Source organism: Coregonus lavaretus (genome assembly GCF_964263955.1).
Source record: "Coregonus lavaretus genome assembly, contig: HAP1_SCAFFOLD_487, whole genome shotgun sequence".
NCBI classification, from domain to species: Eukaryota; Metazoa; Chordata; class Actinopteri; order Salmoniformes; family Salmonidae; genus Coregonus; species Coregonus lavaretus.
The window spans coordinates 257,793-278,091 of NW_028165751.1; the positions used below are offsets into that span (position 1 = coordinate 257,793).

Here is a 20,299-nt window from a genome sequence, read left to right on the forward strand (position 1 = left end):
CCCCCCCCCACCCCATCCCCTGACATGCTGGACTCTCAGGTTCTGTTCAATAAGGTGCAGCACAGCACAGTACAGTACAACTGTATTAGTCCATGTTACAGGGAACAAAGGGAATTTGTCTTTCTGAAGGTGTTGGTCACAGATCTGCCAGTTCATATCCAATCCCACGTTTTTTTGTCTGGCTCAGGACTCAAACCAATGACCTTTCAGTTACTGGACTAATTCTCTAACTTCCACCTCCTAACACTTCTAGCATGGGCTTCCTAGGCAAAGTTCCTTTTACACTATCCCATGTGTGTAGAAAACATGAGTCTGTCTCATGATCTGGTAATGAGGTAGTCCTGCCTTCAACTTCAAAATCAGTGTCACCCTCAGGTCAAGAGGGCATTACCTCTTGGTCTAATGGTCAAGACACTGGTTTTTCCCATGGGACAGATCCCGCCCATGAAATGTGCACACCTCTCCCAAGGCACCATTCCACTGCTTCCACCAATGTAGTGTTTTTTTGCAAACAGCAACGGTGTAATGCCCCTTTCATCTCAAACCCGGGTCTCCCTGCCCGTAGGCAAACAAATATATTGTAGTGAATTCAGGGGGTAGCCCCAAACGGGTTTTGAACCTGGGTCCATCAACTGTCAAGCCAACACCTGAAGCGCGTTAGGTTCTAAATGAACCTAGTAAAACTCAGGGACGTTTAGTAAAGCTCAAACCAAGTTTATTCACCCATTGGATCATACAGCTGCATAAGACAAAGAACATATTCACTGGTATGTGATGGCCTCACAGGCACTATCCCACTTCTGACACCAATGTAACGAATTTGGGGGTAGCTCCAACCGGGACTCAAACCCGGGTCCAGTGACTATCAAGCCAACAGCTTATCCATTACACCAAGAGATCAGAAGGTGGTAATTGGTAGGTGTTGTGTTCAGCTTGCTACAGTATATACTTATATAGGGCAATGTGTGATCTGGGAGCGGCAGCACTACCACTAGTGCTCCTGAAACAGCCTAACACAATCTTTACCTTCTGAACCTTAAAAACGGATATAAAGTCAGATACATTTAGACAAACCACCATGTGAGCAGCAAGTGTAGGGTTAATGGAGTGAAGTGGAGTCTTCCATCAGGTCAATCAGCTGTCCCAATACGTTACTGACACCATCTGTATCTCTACTAGGAGTCTTCCATCAGGTCAATCAGCTGTCCCAATGAGTTACTGACACCATCTGTATCTCTACTAGGAGTCTTCCATCAGGTCAATCAGCTGTCCCAATGAGTTACTGACACCATCTGTATCTCTACTAGGAGTCTTCCATCAGGTCAATCAGCTGTCCTAATGAGTTACTGACACCATCTGTATCTCTACTAGGAGTCTTCCATCAGGTCAATCAGCTGTCCTAATGAGTTACTGACACCATCTGTATCTCTACTAGGAGTCTTCCATCAGGTCAATCAGCTGTCCTAATGAGTTACTGACACCATCTGTATCTCTACTAGGAGTCTTCCATCAGGTCAATCAGCTGTCCCAATGAGTTACTGACACCATCTGTATCTCTACTAGGAGTCTTCCATCAGGTCAATCAGCTGTCCTAATGAGTTACTGACACCATCTGTATCTATACTAGGAGTCTTCCATCAGGTCAATCAGCTGACCTAATGAGTTACTGACACCATCTTTACCATTAGATGTACAATTGCGCGACTAAGAACTATTCGGTAAATATGAATGACAGATTTCTTGAATTATCTTACTTCTTCTTCTTCGATGAGGTTTAACGGCGGTTGGCATCCAATATGTTGCAATACCGCCACCTACTAGACTGGAGTACAACTCCCTTATAAATTAATACAATAGAATTAACACCACGCTACTCCACTATTTAAATCTATTTATTCCTACCTCATGGCCTCAACCTGAAAGGATGGGACATCACCACTTAACACACCCTGTAACTCTTCTGATGTCAAGTCTCACACACCCAAATACCTCTCTGCAGCTGCCAACACAACCTACATTTTCTTCGACTTACGTTCCATCCCTGCAGTACAATTCATAACCATTGCTATAAATGCTAAAAATCCAATCTTACTGAAACATATATCACTTGTTGGCCTATCCCTCTGTACTGGTACAGATCTACTACTCTCCCTTTTTTCCGCCATTTTTAACCGACTCAAGCTCACAATCTTCCTCCCTCTCTCTCTTAGAGACAATCAAGCCAACACCTTTTCCATTCCACCAAGAGATCAGCAGGTGGTAATTGGTAGGTGTTGGGTTCAGCTTGCTACAGTATATACTTATATAGGGCAATGTGTGATCTGGGAGCGGCAGCACTACCACTAGTGCTCCTGACACAGCCGAACACAATCTTTACCTTCTGAACCTTAAAAACTGACCTAAAGTCAGATACATTTAGACAAACCACCATGTGAGCAGCAAGTGTAGGGTTAATGGAGTGAAGTGGGGGATGGGTAGGACCACCAGTATCAACTATATGTCTATGAATGCATTACTATTAATGCAGTACTAAAACGGATGGATGCTCTTCATCAACACCATCTCACCTGTGAAACTAGATATCAGCAATCAATCAACAAGACTAATGAAATGGAGCAAATGAAGACATTAGAACTGCTAAAAGTCAGACATTATATTCTGACACCAATTTCCTACTGGTAGATTTTGTACATGATCTGTCAATCCTGAGAGCAACGCTCTCTCTCCTCCTCTTCCCCCATCTCTCTTTGCTGGGGTGAAGTTTCCCCTAGATACAGATCTAGGATCAGCTTCCCCTCCCCCAAACCTAACAAGGATCATTAGTGGGAGGAATTTAAACCTGATCCAAAGCCAGTGTCTATTTGGGAAACGTGTCCCCTCCCCCACAACTCTACATGTGGATGTGGCTTCCTCCATCTCACCATGTTCACAAAGAAAACAGCAGTGTATTTCAGCTGTAAGTATTTTGAAGTTACTAGCTATATTATTTTAATTGAATCGACCTAGCCTCATTATTATTCAACAATAACTGGGCCAATGTAGCCGTAGCAGCAGTGGTGGTTCTAGAACATTCCCAGTGGGAGGGGCCAGGCTGGGGCCAGTTGTACTGTTAGAGGGGCCAGTTACATCACACATTATTGTTGTCATGTCGTTTTCGTCACTGCATTGCAGGCATCAATAGACAAATGACCATGTTTATAATCATTCAACTATTTATTATTTGCATTTACATTTTGTCATTTGCATTACATATTCACTATCAGTTACATCAACTGTATTCTACGGTTTTTGTGGTTTCTTACAAAAAGATTCGCAAATTCATCTGGATTTAAGGCCTTTGCCTTCCTTGACTCAAACCTTAATACACCTAAATTGCTTAATCTCTCATCTGACATTGTGGACCTGAGATACGTTTTCACCAGCTTTAGAGCAGAAAAACTCTGTTCATAAGAAGCGGTACTAACAGTGATTGAAACAGATATTCTGCACAGTTTAAAGAGCTCAAAGAAAATGTATTTATAAGGCTGAATGAATAATGCTATCTCTACTACACTGGAGGGTCTCTGCATGCCACTCTGGATTTTCCTTTGTTAAATTCTTCTGAACTGATGTAGTTCATGCCCCAAGTCCTCAATATTTGATTCATACATTCTAGCAAATGGAAACAGGGACTTCTCTTTCCTTCAGGTCATTGTTACTCAGATCCAGCTCTCTCAGGTGTGAGGGGTTTGACTTCAGAGCTGAGACCAGAGAAGCACAGCCTTCCTCTGTGACTAGACAGCCTGACAGCCTGTAAAGAGTCAAATCATATTAAAATCACACTGCTATTATTTGGTGGTGAAAATAGTGGCAGTATATATTTTCTACATATTCAGATATATCAGTGTCCTGAAACCTGCCATATCTATTCATAAATGAATGTATCATTATTAGAAATGACAAATTATCAACGTTTTGCTTGTAGAGAGACAAATATAAAAGTACAAATACAGTGGTGTGAAAAAGTGTTTGCCCCCTTCCTGATTTGTTATTTGTTTGCATGTTTGTCACACTTAAATGTTTCAGATCATCAAACAAATTTAAATATTAGTCAAAGATAAAATGCAGTTTTGAAATGAAGGTTGTTATTATTAAGGGAAAACAAAATCCAAACCTACATGGCCCTGTGTGAAAAAGTGATTGCACCCCCTGTTATAACACAACTCAACTGTGGTTTATCACACCTGAGTTCAATTCCTCTAGCCACACCCAGGCCTGATTACTGCCACACCTGTTCTCAATCAAGGAATCACTTAAATAGGACCTGCCTGACAAAGTGAAGTAGACCAAAAGATCCTCAAAAGCTAGACATCATGCCGAGATCCAAAGAAATTCAGGAACAAATGAGAAAGAAATTAATTGAGATCCATCAGTCTGGAAAAGGTTATAAAGCCATTTCTAAAGCTTTGGGACTCCAGCGAACCACAGTGAGAGCCATTATCCACAAATGGCGAAAACATGGAACAGTGGTGAACCTTCCCAGGAGTGACCGGCCGACCAAAATGACCCCAAGAGCGTAGCGACGACTCATCCAAGAGGTCACAAAAGACCCCACAACAACATCCAAAGAGCTGCAGGCCTCACTTACTCAGTTAAAGTCAGTGTTCATGACTCCACCATAAGAAAGAGACTGGGCAGAAATGGCCTGCATGGCAGAGTTCCAACACGAAAACCACTGCTGAGCAAGAAAACCATTAAGGCTCGTCTCGTTTTTGCCAGAAAACATATTGATGATCCCCAAGACCTTTGGGAAAATACTCTGTGGACTGACGAGACAAAAGTTGAACTTTTTGGAAGGTGTGTGTCCCATTACATCTGCCGTAAAAGTAACATCGCATTTCAGAAAAAGAACATCATACCAACAGTAAAATATGGTGGTGGTAGTGTGATGGTCTGGGCCTGTTTTGCTGCTTCAGGACCTGGAAGACTTGCTGTGATAAATGGAACCATGAATTCTGCTGTCTACCAAAAAATCCTGAAGGAGAATGTCCGGCCATCTGTTCGAGACCTCAAGCTGAAGCGAACTTGGATTCTGCAGCAGGACAATGATCCAAAACACACCAGCAAGTTCACCTCTGAATGGCTGAAGAAAAACAAAATGAAGACTTTGGAGTGGCCTAGTCAAAGTCCTGACCTGAATCCTATTGAGATGCTGTGGCATGACCTTAAAATGGCAGTTCATGCTCGAAAACCCTCCAATGTGGCTGAATAACAACAATTCTGCAAAGATGAGTGGGCCAAAATTCCTCCACAGCGCTGTAAAAACATCATGGGAATTCAAATGTTTGATTGCAGTTGTTGCTGCTAAGGGTGGCCCAACCAGTTATTAGGTTGTAGGGGGCAATCACTTTTTCACACAGGGCCATGTGGGTTTGGATTTTGTTTTCCCTTAATAATAACAACCTTCATTTCAAGACTGCATTTTGTGTTTACTTGTGTTATCTTTGACTAATTTTAAATTTGTTTGATGATCTGAAACATTTAAGTGTGACAAACATGCAAACAAATAAGAAATCAGCAAGGGGGCGAACACTTTTTCACACCACTGTAAAACTGTAAGCTTCACTGTCCAAACACATATGGTGTGGACTATGTGTGCCTGGTAAACACATGTGGATCTGGTGAACAGTTATCACTTGTTGACCAACTACAGGAATACTGACCTCAGAGTCTCCAGTTGACAGTGGGGATCCCCCAGGACAGCAGAGAGCAGCTTCACTCCTGAATCCTTCAGGTCATTGTTACTCAGATCCAGCTCTCTCAGGTGTGAGGGGTTTGACTTCAGAGCTGAGACCAGAGAATCACAGCCTTCCTCTGTGACTAGACAGCCTGACAGCCTGCAAAGAGTCAAATCATATTAAAATCACACTGCTATTCTTTGGTGGTGAAAATAGTGGCAGTATATATTTTCTACATATTCAGATATATCAGTGTCCTGAAACCTGCCATATCTATTCATAAATTAATGTATCATTATTAGAAATGACAAATTATCAAAGTATTGCTTAAAGAGAGAAAAATATAAAGTACAAATATTTGACCATAGACTAACCAGAGCAGTTTAAAAAGCAGTATCAGGCAAAAGACAGACAGTGAGGTATCAGATTTAGATTGTATTGAGTATACAGTCCACACAATATCTATTTTGACAGTGAAGATAACATTTTAAATGTGGCTCTATACTCCAGCATTTTGGATTTCAGATCAAATGTTTCATATGAGGTGACAGTATATAATGTCACCTTTTATTTGAGGGTATTTTCATACATATCTGTTTCACCGTTTAGAAATGAAAGCACTTTATGTATATAGTCCCACAATTTGAAGAAGTCATAAGTATTCTAACTAATTCACTTATAGTGTATTAAAGTAGTCAAAAGTTGAGTATTTGGTCTCAAACTCATTGGTTGCATTTGCAGTTTGTTTTGGTTGTGTTTTGGGTTATGTTTTGTCCAATAGTAACTGAATGGTGGATGATGACTGGAGTAATTTTCTGTCTAAGTGAGTAGATAACATGTTTCTAAACACTACTAAATGAATCCTGATGATTCCATGATTAAGACAAATCATGAATGAATCATGAATAATAATGAGTGAGAGAGTTACAGAGGCTACAACAAAACATGCTAACCTCTCACCATTACCAATAACAGAGGGGGTATGATCCTTGTTCCTCTGTAACTTTCTCATTCATCATCATTCACGATTCATTCATGATTATTCATAATCATGTTAGCGTCCACATGAATGTAGAAGTGTTCAGAAACATATTCTATTCTTACTGACAATACAAGTGAAGTGACTCCAAAATGACAGGACATTATTCACCATTCAGTTTCTATTGGGGAAAACATAATCCAAAACACAACCAAAACAAACTGCAAATGCATTCAACAAGTTTGTAGAATCACAAGCTTGATGTAATCACTGTGGGTAAGGAATATTTGACCAAATACTAAACATTTGACTAAATTAATTTGTCCAAATAATTACGGCTTTTTCATTTGGGACAATTACACACATAAAGTGCTTTAATTTCTAAACGGTAAAACAGATATGAATTAATACCTTTAAATAAAAGGTGACATTCTGTACTGTTGCCTAATATGAAACATTCTATCTCAAATCCAAAATGCTGGAGCATAGCACCAAATGTAAAACTGTAAGCTTCACTGTCCAAACACATATGGTGTGGACTATGTGTGCCTGGTAAACACATGTGGATCTGGTGAACAGTTATCACTTGTTGACCAACTACAGGAATACTGACCTCAGAGTCTCCAGTTTACAGTGGGGATTCCCCAGGACAGCAGAAAGCAGCTTCACTCCTGAATCCTTCAGGTCATTGTTACTCAGATCCAGCTCTCTCAGGTGTGAGGGGTTTGACTTCAGAGCTGAGACCAGAGAAGCACAGCCTTCCTCTGTGACTAGACAGCGTGACAGCCTGCAAAGAGTCAAATCATATTAAAATCACACTGATATTCTTTGGTGGTGAAAATAGCGGCAATATATTTTTTCAACATTTTCAGATATATCAGTGTCCTGAAACCTGCCATATCTATTCATAAATTAATGTATCATTATTAACAATAATAAATGATCTAAGTACTGCTTGTAGATAGAAAAATATAAAGTACAAATATTTGAGTAGACTGACCAGAGCAGTTTAAAAAGCAGTATCAGTCAAAAGACAGACAGTGAGGTATCAGATTTAGATTGTATTGAGTAGACAGTCCACACCATATCTATTTTGACAGTGAAGCTAACATTTTAAATGTGGCTCTATACTCCAGCATTTTGGATTTTAAAACAAATGTTTCATATGAGGTGACAGTATATAATGTCACCTTTTATTTGAGGGTATTTTTATACGTGTCTGTTTCACCATTTAGAAAAATAAATGCACTTTATGTATCTAGTCCCCCTATTTGAAGAAGTCATAAGTATTCTGACCAATTCACTTATTGTGTTTTAAAGTAGTCAAAGGTTTAGTATTTGGTCCCATATTCCTGCCGACAATAATGACAACAACGTGTATCCAGGTGAACAGTGAGTGCTTTATAAATACATTTGATTGATTGTTAGGTTTAGGGTTTTTATGGCAAAAAACAGAATGGGTTTATGGCACTCTTGCTCCTCGTTGTGGCCGTATGTGGGTACTGCATAACTCACTCATGACACTTGCTACGCTCATAATCTGAGGTAGCAACTGCGTCAGATCTACAAATCCATTAGCTAGACCACCCGATTAGACAACAATCACCCCATTATATCCATTTGGTTTGCAACTCAGTGAACCTGCGCAGCATTCGCTCAATTTGATGCCTACGAACGAAGATTTCGATGCATATCAAATTATCCAGCAGTCATTTAGAAACAACAAGTCATCAAATAAATTGTTATTCTTAATTAACAAATGTCTTCTGGCTGTTTAAATCGGCCACATCTTGAAAAGAGGACAGGGACGTGTTTTTTTTAGATTGTACACTTTTTTCTTAAAACAAATATGGTTAATCATGACCAGAAAATGTTTAATGTTTGATGGCTATCCGCCAGCCATCGCCTCTTAAACTGTGTCTCACCTCACTATTGGTGACCACAACATGTACTCAGGTGAACAGTGTGAGCGCTCACCAAATAGCTGTAACATTGTTAACAATAAGTTACCTGAGGTAAACCTACAGGGTTAACGCTCACCAAGTAGCCGTAACCTTGTTAACAATAAGTTACCTGAGGTAAACCTACAGGGTTAACGCTCACCAAGTAGCCATAACCTTGTTAATAATAAGTTACCTGAGGTAAACCTACAGGGTTAGCGCTCACCAAGTAGCTGTAACCTTGTTAATAATAAGTTACCAGAGGTAAACCTACAGGGTTAACGCTCACCAAGTAGCCGTAACCTTGTTAATAATAAGTTACCTGAGGTAAACCTACAGGGTTAACGCTCATCAAGTAGCCGTAACCTTGTTAATAATAAGTTACCTGAGGTAAACCTACAGGGTTAACGCTCACCAAGTAGCCGTAACCTTGTTAATAATAATTTACCTGAGGTAAACCTACAGGGTTAACGCAGGCAGGTCTCATTGATAACAATAGTGAAGCTGGCATTGTGACGCAGAACAATGGGCTGGGAATAGAACGTTCTGAAGGCGAGTCGGTGTCACGGAGCTCAATAGAACTAATAGGAGCTGGTAGGGTGAAAAAAGCCCAAACATAAGGCCTGTTGTTTCGTGATTACTTCATAACCAGGGACTGAAGGTAATATTATGAAACTGGGCTCCATGGCGGATGCAATGAGCTAATTTTATCAGAAATAAACGTTGTAAAAAATGTCACTTGAGGCGCCCCGAAAATAACATTCAAAAGTTCAGTCCTTGGACACATAGGGGTTAAACGGTAAAGTTACCGTCCATCTAGTGAAGAGAGGAGAACCGGACAGAGGGAGCGTAGGTAGCCAGCATCCGTCAACGAGAGAGGGAGAAGCCCTCCACGGTATTTAACAGGTGGAAGCAACAACCAGGGAGCTCCATCGGTCCACAAGAAATGCAGGCAGCCGGTGATGATGTAGTGGTAGCTAGGATAACTAGGATGCTGCTGGTAGAGTAGCTAGCTTAGCTAACTGTACCGACTAGCTTGGCTAGCTAGCAGGTCGTTCGTCTGTCCATCGAGGATGATGACGAATCCGGTGAACCACACAAGATGAAACAAGAATAGCGAGTGAAAAGGATCTGGCTACACTCATACTGTCACTGACCATTACGCAAAAAAGAAAATTGAACAATAAACTTCGGTGTCTCAACACTGTAACGAACTCCGTCGTTGTTCCCCAAGATCACCTCAGACCACTCTGCGCGTAACTGGACAATATGCTTGGCGCCAAACCGTACGTGGACGCGGACAGTTCTGTACGGGGACGCGGACAGTTCCAGAACGCGGACATGAGCAGAGCAACACAATAAACTAATCCAAGTCTTTAAAGTCAGTTACATTAGTAATATTCATTTTTTATTATGTAAAACAAAAATTATTCGTTTTTTAAAACAATATTTTGAGATCTGGGCCCATATCCAAAAAGCGTCTCAGAGTAGAAAATGTGTTGTATAAGTGCTGAGAATAAAGCCATTTTAGTCCTACTCTTATGGGTATAAATTAAAGCTATGCATGAAGCCTCTTTATTTATAAGTGTCCCACCTAGTTGGCAGATATTTAGGACACCTCATGAGCTGTACTAACCAGTTAAGAGGTACCAGCAGGTGTCTTGATAATAGAAACATGCAGCGAGTCAGTGGTTTCTGTGCAACATGTAATTGCTTTGGAGCAGTGGTGACCTGTCATTCAGGATAGAGCCCCACCTGTTTAGCAGATGCTCTTACCCAGAGCTATTTACAGTAAGTGCATTCATCTTAAGATAGCTAGGTGAGACAACCAGATAATACAGTCAAATATACAGGATATGAACATTCAATTTCAGCTAAACAATGGATATATAGCGTTTTGCAATAAAAATAATAATAATAATCTACATCTAAAATCTATTAATTAAACATCTGAGAACAGTAATATTGAAGGTACCCATAAGCAACCATTTCTGATTATTGTGGAAATAGCATTTAGGAAATAAACTCTTAATAATTCTTAAACAAAATTGTCATCTCACCTCTTAGCTTTGGTGTCATGTTCCCCAGAGAGACTCATTTTAGACCACTGACCCCTAAACAGAGATCCAACATGTTGGTTGTAGTTAACACAGTAATTCTTGAATGTGAATTGTTATCGTTTATTAATTATCTCTTACAAAACATTTACTAACAGACATATTGAAACAGTCAGGCTATTTAATGCAATCAAATGAACATCTGGTTGTGACATCTCTTCTCCATGTTAACTGTCAATAATAATAATAAGTCGCTGTTTGTTAAGGTAGTTATAGACAGTGCAGCAACACAAGGCCATGTCTCACACTTATTTGTATTCATTAAAAGTCAGCCAATTATTATCTTTAAATCTGTTCTTTTCTAAACGTATCTGAGAATGTAGACAGAAGGGCTAAAACGGGCTTGATTGATCTGGGGGGGATCAGTGATCTATACAGAAAGGTTTTTTGCAACAATTAAGAGATTTTTTATTATTTAAAGTAGGCTAGGTTAAAATGTATAACAGTATTTTTTTGTGTAAAGCAGATCAAGGTCTATACCTCAGCCAGTGGTGACCCGTCATTCAGGGCAGGTGGCCTTTCCTGTTTGCATGTTATTTTGGCATTAATACGTGTCACATATCAGTTTGCAAAAAATGTAAAAATAATATATATATAATTGAGTTAATAAAGCCGCAAAAAAACATGGTCTCTTTTTTGTTTTCTTGAGTAAGGCAGCTCCAAAATGCAGGTGTTTCAGCCTAGCTCAGTGCTTTCTGTGGTGGTGGGTCAAGCCAGAAGACAATACAGAGCATTGCTTCGTGATTGGCTCAGTGTTCTGTCACTCATGGGGACACTACGTCACCGCCAAGTCTAAGGGTAGAGCTAGAAAATTCAAGCCCATTGGGTGCTGCCACAGAGTTACATTAGAAGTGCCCATTCAAGAAGGTCATTGGCCACAGATAAAATGACGTCAAATCACATTATATCTACAGTAGCTTTGATTGGACTGATCATGTCAACATCATACTTTCAAAATCTTAGCCAGCAGTCATCATCACGAATCAAGTTGACAATCTACAGGCAAATCCTTTTTAATCCTTGTCATATGAAGAGAAATAATGAAGAGAAATGATAGGACAGCTGTTGGGACTCTGCGGTTGGGACTCTGCGGTTGGGACTCTGCTGTTGGGACTCTGCTGTTGGGACTCTGCTGTCGGGACTCTGCTGTCGGGACTCTGCTGTCGGGACTCTGCTGTCGGGACTCTGCTGTCGGGACTCTGCTGTCGGGACTCTGCTGATGGGACTCTGCTGTTGGGACTCTGCTGTTGGGACTCTGCTGTTGGGACTCTGCTGTTGGGACTCTGCTGTTGGGACTCTGCTGTTGGGACTCTGCTGTTGGGACTCTGCTGTTGGGACTCTGCTGATGGGACTCTGCTGTTGGGACTCTGCTGTTGGGACTCTGCTGTTGGGACTCTGTCTATAGGGTTAAACCTATTGCTGCGATGGGAATTGTAACCTGGCTCACACTGCCCCCTATAAAAGCAAGTCCTGTGCTTCGACTACTCAGACCCCTCACACATCCGGGCCGTGCATTCTGATGGCCTACTTCTGACACCAATGTAGCAAACAGCAGGGCAGGGAAGCGAACCCAGGTTGCACGTGTAAAAGGCAAACAACCTACGCATCGCACCAATAGGGTTAACCCACATGGTGGGAATTGGAATGTGGCTCACACTGCCCCCTCCGACCAGGAAGTCGACTACTCACACGTCCGGGCCGTGCGTTCTGATGACCTCACAACCGCCATTCCACTTCTGACACCAATGTAATTCTCTGGCAACAGCTCTGGTGGACATTCCTGCAGTCAGCATGCCAATGGCACGCTCCCTCAAAACCTGAGACATCTGTGGCATTGTGTTGTGTGAGAAAACTGCACATTTTCGAATGGCCTTTTATTGTCCCCAGCACAAGGTGTACCTGTGTAATGATCATGCTGTTTAATCAGCTTCTTGATATTCCACCCCTGTCAGGTGGATGGATTATCTTGGCAACTGAGAAATGCTCACTAACAGGGATGTAAACAAATTTGTGCACAAAATCGGAGAGAAATATGTTTTTTGTTTTTTGTGCATATGGAACATTTCTGGAATATTTTATTTCAGCTCATGAAACATGGGACCAACACTTTACATGTTGCTCCAGTATTAATCGGCCAATCCCTAGTGTCCACTGAATGTTGACTAGCAACAAGAAAGTGGTACCTAAAGGACACCCACCATGAGTGCCCATTGAAGTGGCTCCAGACGAGGACATCTGAAATAAAAACCCTCCAACGTAAAAAAAACAAGTGGAGCAAACCAAACCAAACCAGACCAAACCAGACCACACCAAACCAAACCAGACCAGATCAAACCAGACCAAACCAGACCAAACTAAACCAGACCACACCAGACCAATCCAGACCAAACCAGACCAAACCAGACCAAACCAGACCAAACCAGACCACACCAAACCAGAACAAACCAGACCAAACCAAACCAAACCAAACCAAACCAAACCAGACCAAACCCTGGGAGATACAAGACAGAAAGACTTTGTTCATCAACTTAAAGAATCAGAGCTACAAAGAGGTGCCAGTCTTCTAACATCTTTAAGGCCAACCAGAACACTGGACCAGCTGCTCTTCAATATCACATAACAGATGGAACCCTTCTGACTAAAGAGATGACAAGCCAGCACAGGCATAAGCATACTGTCTATTGAGGTGGCGCCAAGAGGTGCGGCCAACATGCTAACGTCCAACCTCAAAATATAAATGGAAATACCAAAGCCTGTAACAACATGTAGTCGTGACTGATATCTTTCACCTCATCTCCCTGTTACTGTTTGTTAAGGTAGTTATAGACAGTGCAGCAACACAAGGCCACATTCCTCTCAGCCCTTCCACTCTCTTAGGCTAATGTGTATTTATTAAAAGTAGACTATTTCTTTCAATCTGTTATTTTCTAAACGTATCTGAGAATGTAGACTGAAGGGCTAAAATGGACATGATTGATCTGAGGGGGATCAGTGATCCGTACAGAAAGGTTTTTTGCAACAAGTAAGAGATTTTATATTATGTAAAGTAGGCTAGGTTTTACTGTATAATAGCAGTTTGTTAGTGATATGCAGATCAAGGTCTATACCTCGGCTATAGCCTACAATATCCTAGATGACCAGCCTAAACCTGTTCAGATCAGTTCACACAGGTTACCAGTAGCAGGATTGATCACCTACAAATCGGTTTCAAGTCTAAATAACAGGCAGGGCTTTAAACCAGGTCGCTGGCGAAAAAGGCAAACACCCTACGCATCACAGCAGTAGGGTTAACAGCAGTAGGGTTAACAGCAGTAGGGTTAAGAGCAATAGGGTTAACAGCAATAGGGTTAACAGCAGTAGCGTTAACAGCAATAGGGTTAACAGCAGTAGGGTTAACAGCAATAGGGTTAACAGCAGTAGGGTTAACAGCAGTAGGGTTAACAGCAGTAGGGTTAACAGCAGTAGGGTTAACAGCAGTAGGGATAACAGCAGGGTTAACAGCAGTAGGGTTAACTAGCAGTAGGGTTAACAGCAGTAGGGTTAACAGCAGTAGGGTTAACAGCAGTAGGGTTAACAGCAGTAGGGTTAACAGCAGTAGGGTTAACAGCAGTAGGGTTAACAGCAATAGGGTTAACAGCAGTAGGGTTAACAGCAGTAGGGTTAACAGCAGTAGGGTTAACAGCAGTAGGGTTAACAGCAGTAGGGTTAACAGCAGTAGGGTTAACAGCAGTAGGGTTAACAGCAGTAGGGTTAACAGCAGTAGGGTTAACAGCAATAGGGTTAACAGCAGTAGGGTTAACAGCAGTGGGGTTAACAGCAGTAGGGTTAACAGCAGTAGGGTTAACAGCAGTAGGGATAACAGCAGTAGGGTTAACAGCAGTAGGGTTAAAATCAGTAGGGTTAACAGCAGTAGGGTTAACAGCAGTAGGGTTAACAGCAGTAGGGTTAACAGCAGTAGGGTTAACAGCAGTAGGGTTAACAGCAGTAGGGTTAACAGCAGTAGGGTTAACAGCAGTAGGGTTAACAGCAATAGGGTTAACAGCAGTAGGGTTAACAGCAGTAGGGTTAACAGCAGTAGGGTAAACAGCAGTAGGGTTAACAGCAGTAGGGTTAACAGCAGTAGGGTTAACAGCAGTAGGGTTAACAGCAGTAGGGATAACAGCAGTAGGGTTAACAGCAGTAGGGTTAACAGCAGTAGGGTTAACATCAGTAGGGTTAACAGCAGTAGGGTTAACAGCAGTAGGGTTAACAGCAGTAGGGTTAACAGCAATGGGGTTAACAGCAGTAGGGTTAACAGCAATAGGGTTAACAGCAGTAGGGTTAACAGCAGTAGGGTTAACAGCAGTAGGGTTAACTAGCAGTAGGGTTAACAGCAATAGGGTTAACAGCAGTAGGGTTAACAGCAGTAGGGTTAACAGCAGTAGGGTTAACAGCAATAGGGTTAACAGCAGTAGGGTTAACAGCAGTAGGGTTAACAGCAGTATGGTTAACAGCAGTAGGGTTAACAGCAGTAGGGTTAACAGGAGTAGGGTTAACAGCAGTAGGGTTAACAGCAGTAGGGTTAACAGCAATAGGGTTAACAGCAGTAGGGTTAACAGCAGTAGGGTTAACAACAGTAGGGTTAACAGCAATAGGGTTAACAGCAGTAGGGTTAACAGCAGTAGGGTTAACAGCAGTAATGTTAACAGCAGTAGGGTTAACAGCAATAGGGTTAACAGCAGTAGGGTTAACAGCAGTAGGGTTAACAGCAATGGGGTTAACAGCAGTAGGGTTAACAGCAGTAGGGTTAACAGCAGTAGGGTTAACAGCAGTAGGGTTAACAGCAGTAGGGTTAACAGCAGTAGGGTTAACAGCAGTAACAGCAGTAGGGTTAACAGCAGTAGGGTTAACAGCAGTAGGGTTAACAGCAGTAGGGTTAACAGCAATAGGGTTAACAGCAGTAGGGTTAACAGCAGTAGGGTTAACAGCAGTAGGGTTAACAGCAATAGGGTTAACAGCAGTAGGGTTAACAGCAGTAGGGTTAACTAGCAGTAGGGTTAACAGCAGTAGGGTTAACAGCAGTAGGGTTAACAGCAGTAGGGTTAACATCAGTAGGGTTAACAGCAGTAGGGTTAACAGCAGTAGGGTTAACAGCAGTAGGGTTAACAGCAGTAGGGTTAACAGCAATAGGGTTAACAGCAGTAGGGTTAACAGCAGTAGGGTTAACTAGCAGTAGGGTTAACAGCAGTAGGGTTAACAGCAGTAGGGTTAACAGCAGTAGGGTTAACAGCAGTAACAGCAGTAGGGTTAACAGCAGTAGGGTTAACAGCAGTAGGGTTAACAGCAGTAGGGATAACAGCAGTAGGGTTAACAGCAGTAACAGCAGTAGGGTTAACAGCAGTAGGGATAACAGCAGTAGGGTTAACAGCAGTAGGGTTAACAGCAGTAGGGTTAACAGCAGTAGGGTTAACAGCAGTAGGGTTAACAGCAATAGGGTTAACAGCAGTAGGGTTAACAGCAGTAGGGTTAACAGCAGTAGGGTTAACAGCAGTAGGGTTAACAGCAGTAGGGTTAACAGCAATAGGGTTAAAAGCAGTAGGGTTAACAGCAATAGGGTTAACAGCAGTAGGGTTAACAGCAATAGGGTTAACAGCAATAGGGTTAACAGCAGTAGGGTTAACAGCAGTAGGGTTAACAGCAGTAGGGTTAACAGCAGTAGGGTTAACAGCAGTAGGGTTAACAGCAGTAGGGTTAACATCAGTAGGGTTAACAGCAGTAGGGTTAACAGCAGTAGGGTTAACAGCAATAGGGTTAACAGCAGTAGGGTTAACAGCAATAGGGTTAACAGCAGTAGGGTTAACAGCAATAGGGTTAACAGCAATAGGGTTAACAGCAGTAGGGTTAACAGCAGTAGGGTTAACAGCAGTAGGGTTAACAGCAGTAGGGTTAACAGCAGTAGGGTTAACAGCAGTAGGGTTAACAGCAGTAGGGTTAACAGCAGTAGGGTTAACAGCAGTAGGGTTAACAGCAGTAGGGTTAACAGCAGTAGGGTTAACAGCAGTAGGGTTAACAGCAATAGGGTTAACTAGCAGTAGGGTTAACCCTATTGCAGCAATGGGAATTGTAACCTGACTCACACTGTCCCCTACAAAAGTCCTGTGCTTCGACTACTCAGACCCCTCACACGTCCGGACCATTAATTCTGATGGCCTCACAGACACCATACCACTTCTGACACCAATGTAGCAAACAGCGGGGCAGGGAAGCGAACCCAGGTTGCATGTCTAAAAGGCAAACAACCTACGCATCGCGCCGTTGCCGCCAATTGGGTTACTTGGTTGGAAGTGTGACGTGGCTCATTTAGCGAGGATCACTACACTATAGTAGAACTATGATACAATTACAGTTATCATATGAAATGTGAAATGTAGAACTATAATATATGAATATATTGAATTTGACTTGCCCACATTCAGTTAGCTCCATTTTGTATGATTAAACTGACACGTACCTGTCTCAGTAGAAGTCGACTGTTAGGTCTGAGTGTTTTACTTCCATTCACTGTACTAAAATTACACCAGACATTACATTTCTCTACCACTTTATAATAATCCCTGGAAAGATTCTCACCTTTGTAGCCTGAATTCACAACCAGAACATGTCAAGTCATTGAGATATTTTCAGTTCTGCTGAGAGAGCACCTTCCTGATGACTAGCGCTGTGTATATTCTAATGGGTGAAGTCTGATCTGGAATGTGAAGCTAACTGAAATGTAGATAAGCTTTGAAAAAACAGTATATCTAGCTTGCATCATAGTACACCCCTCAGGCTACATACAAGTTTCAGCATGAGGCAGGCATCAACAGCCATTAGTTTACACCGCAGCCAACAGTTTTAAAATGTTGCAATAAACCGCTTTTTTGTTGTTGTCATTTAGCAGACACTCTTATCCAGAAGAACTTACAGTTAGTGAGTGCATACATTATTTTTCATTCTGCCCCCCCCGTGGGAAACAAACCCACAACCCAGGCATTGCAAACACCATTCTCTACCAACTGAGCTACATCCCTGCCAGCAATTCCCTCCCTTACCCTGGGCCAATTGTGCACCACCCCATGGGTCTCCCAGTCGCAGCCAGCTACGACAGAGCCTGGATTCGAACCAGGATCTCTAGTGGCACAGCTAGCACTGCGATGCAGTGCCTTAGACCACTGCGCCACTCGGGAGGCTAGTTTACTCCAAACGCTGTACAAGGTGACCTAAACAGTTTCCGTTGCCAAACGTTTTACTACGGTGGGTTTTGAGGAAGTGTAAGTTGTTGTTAGTCTTTCCACAGTATTTATTTGTCTCTCTTTCACACAACATACCTTCCTGAGTGAAAAGCGTTAACAGTAGATTAGAAAGAGAAAAAGTTTGTTTGTTGCATGTTGTGTTTTAAGTCTGTTTTGAGAAGACAAGTCTATAGACCTAGTAAAAAGAGTTCCAAAAGGGTCCTCTGGCTGTCCCCACAGGAGAACGCTTTTGGGTTCCAGGTAAAACCCTCTGTGGAAAGGATTCTACCTAGTACCAAAAAGTGTTCTACAAAGGGTTCTCATATGGGGACAGCCAAATAACCCTTTTAGATTCTAGATAGTGTAGGAGCGATCACCCTGGGGCACTCAGATGGAAACAGAACTAATTCACCCCACGCATCTAATTTATATCCAAAACATGTTAAGGAGAGTAGGCCTATTATAACACTATAACAATATCATCAACTATATGAATACACATAACAATATCATCAACTATATTATTACACATAACAATATCATCAACTATATTAATACACATAACAATATCATCAACTATATTAATACACATAACAATATCATCAACTATATTAATACACATAACAATATCATCAACTATATTAATACACATAACAATATCATCAACTATATTAATACACATAACAATATCATCAACTATATTAATACACATAACAATATCATCAACTATATGAATACACATAACAATATCATCAACTATATTAATACACATAACAATATCATCAACTATATTAATACACATAACAATATCATCAACTATATTAATACACATAACAATATCATCAACTATATTAATATCATAACAATATCATCAACTATATGAATACATATAATATCATCAACTATATTAATACACATAACAATATCATAAACTACATTAATACACATAACAATATCATCAACTATATTAATACACATAACAATATCATCAACTATATTAATACACATAACAATATCATCAACTATATTAATACACATAACAATATCATCAACTATATTAATACACATAACAATATCATCAACTATATTAATACACATAACAATATCATCAACTATATTAATACACATAACAATATCATCAACTATATGAATACACATAACAATATCATCAACTATATTAATACACATAACAATATCATCAACTATATTAATACACATAACAATATCATCAACTATATTAATACACATAACAATATCATCAACTATATTAATATCATAACAATATCATCAACTATATGAATACATATAATATCATCAACTATATTAATACACATAACAATATCATAAACTACATTAATACACATAACAATATCATCAACTATATTAATACACATAACAATCGTCGTCTTACCTTGTATCTCTCTCTGAACAGAAGCAGAGTCTAAAATAATCATTCGGTCGTCGAAAGTTACTTTCGTTTGCTCAACTCATTTCTCTCTCTCTCTCTCTCTCTCTCTCTCTCTCTCTCTCTCTCTCTCTCTCTCTCTCTCTCTCTCTCTCTCTCTCTCTCTCTCTCTCTCTCTCTCTCTCTCTCTCTCTCTCTCTCTCTCTCTCTCTCTCTCTCTCTCTCTCTCGCTCCACACACACACGTGCAGATACACACACAGCCAACCAATGGAACAAATAACTAATTGACTAAATAAAACAGACATGTACAGAAACATTTCCATGACTCATAAGTTCCAAGAAATATTACATTTCAGTACTAACTAATTAATTTGAGTCATTAGAATGTATGTAAGAGACATGACTGTGTGAAATCTATGTCAATGTAACGCAGCATAAAGTACAAGAACAGATGGATTGCAGTGATGAGTGACATACACCTCCAGGTAACTGCCAAAATAAAGGAGACACCAACATAGTGTCTTAACAGGGCGTTTTGCCTCCAGGTAACTGCCAAAATAAAGGAGACACCAACATAGTGTCTTAACAGGGCGTTTTGCCTCCAGGTAACTGCCAAAATAAAGGAGACACCAACATAGTGTCTTAACAGGGCGTTTTGCCTCCAGGTAACTGCCAAAATAAAGGAAACACCAACATAGTGTCTTAACAGGGCGTTTTGCCTCCAGGTAACTGCCACAATAAAGGAAACACCAACATAGTGTCTTAACAGGGCGTTTTGCCTCCAGGAGCCGCCAGAACAATACTCCTTGGTGTAGATGTGTCTTGGCATACATTCTACAAGTGTCTGGAACTCTATTGGAGGGATGTGACATCATTCCTCCACAAGGAA

At 41.0% G+C, this 20,299-nt stretch overlaps 1 protein-coding gene across 3 annotated transcripts; it reads right to left on the minus strand.

The window, feature by feature from the left end:
- Positions 1–1,765: 1,765 nt before the first annotated feature.
- LOC311115522 (ribonuclease inhibitor-like) lies at positions 1,766–19,648 on the minus strand. 3 transcript variants are annotated; one of them, XM_084190679.1, is made up of 5 exons: positions 19,415–19,648; positions 10,697–10,750; positions 7,310–7,483; positions 5,703–5,876; positions 1,766–3,790 (listed from the first exon to the last, which is right to left on the minus strand). In XM_084190679.1, exons 2-5 carry the CDS (start codon positions 10,732–10,734, stop codon positions 3,652–3,654), a joined length of 525 nt encoding a protein of 174 aa, XP_084046805.1. In that variant the 5' UTR covers positions 10,735–10,750; positions 19,415–19,648; the 3' UTR covers positions 1,766–3,651. The 3 variants fall into 3 exon arrangements, with proteins under 3 accessions (XP_084046805.1, XP_084046804.1, XP_084046806.1); XM_084190678.1 differs by lacking the exon at positions 19,415–19,648 and adding an exon at positions 17,363–17,826; XM_084190680.1 differs by lacking the exon at positions 19,415–19,648 and adding an exon at positions 17,244–17,482.
- Positions 19,649–20,299: the final 651 nt, after the last annotated feature.

Coding starts and splice junctions, on each gene's coding strand:
- LOC311115522 (XM_084190679.1), bottom strand. CDS start 10,734: ATGAGTCTCTCTGGGGAACATGACACCAAAGCTAAGAG. Junction 7,484..10,696: donor CATGACACCAAAGCTAAGAG/GTGAGATGACAA, acceptor GACTCTTTGCAG/GCTGTCACGCTGTCTAGTCA. Junction 3,791..5,702: donor TGTCAACTGGAGACTCTGAG/GTCAGTATTCCT, acceptor GACTCTTTACAG/GCTGTCAGGCTGTCTAGTCA.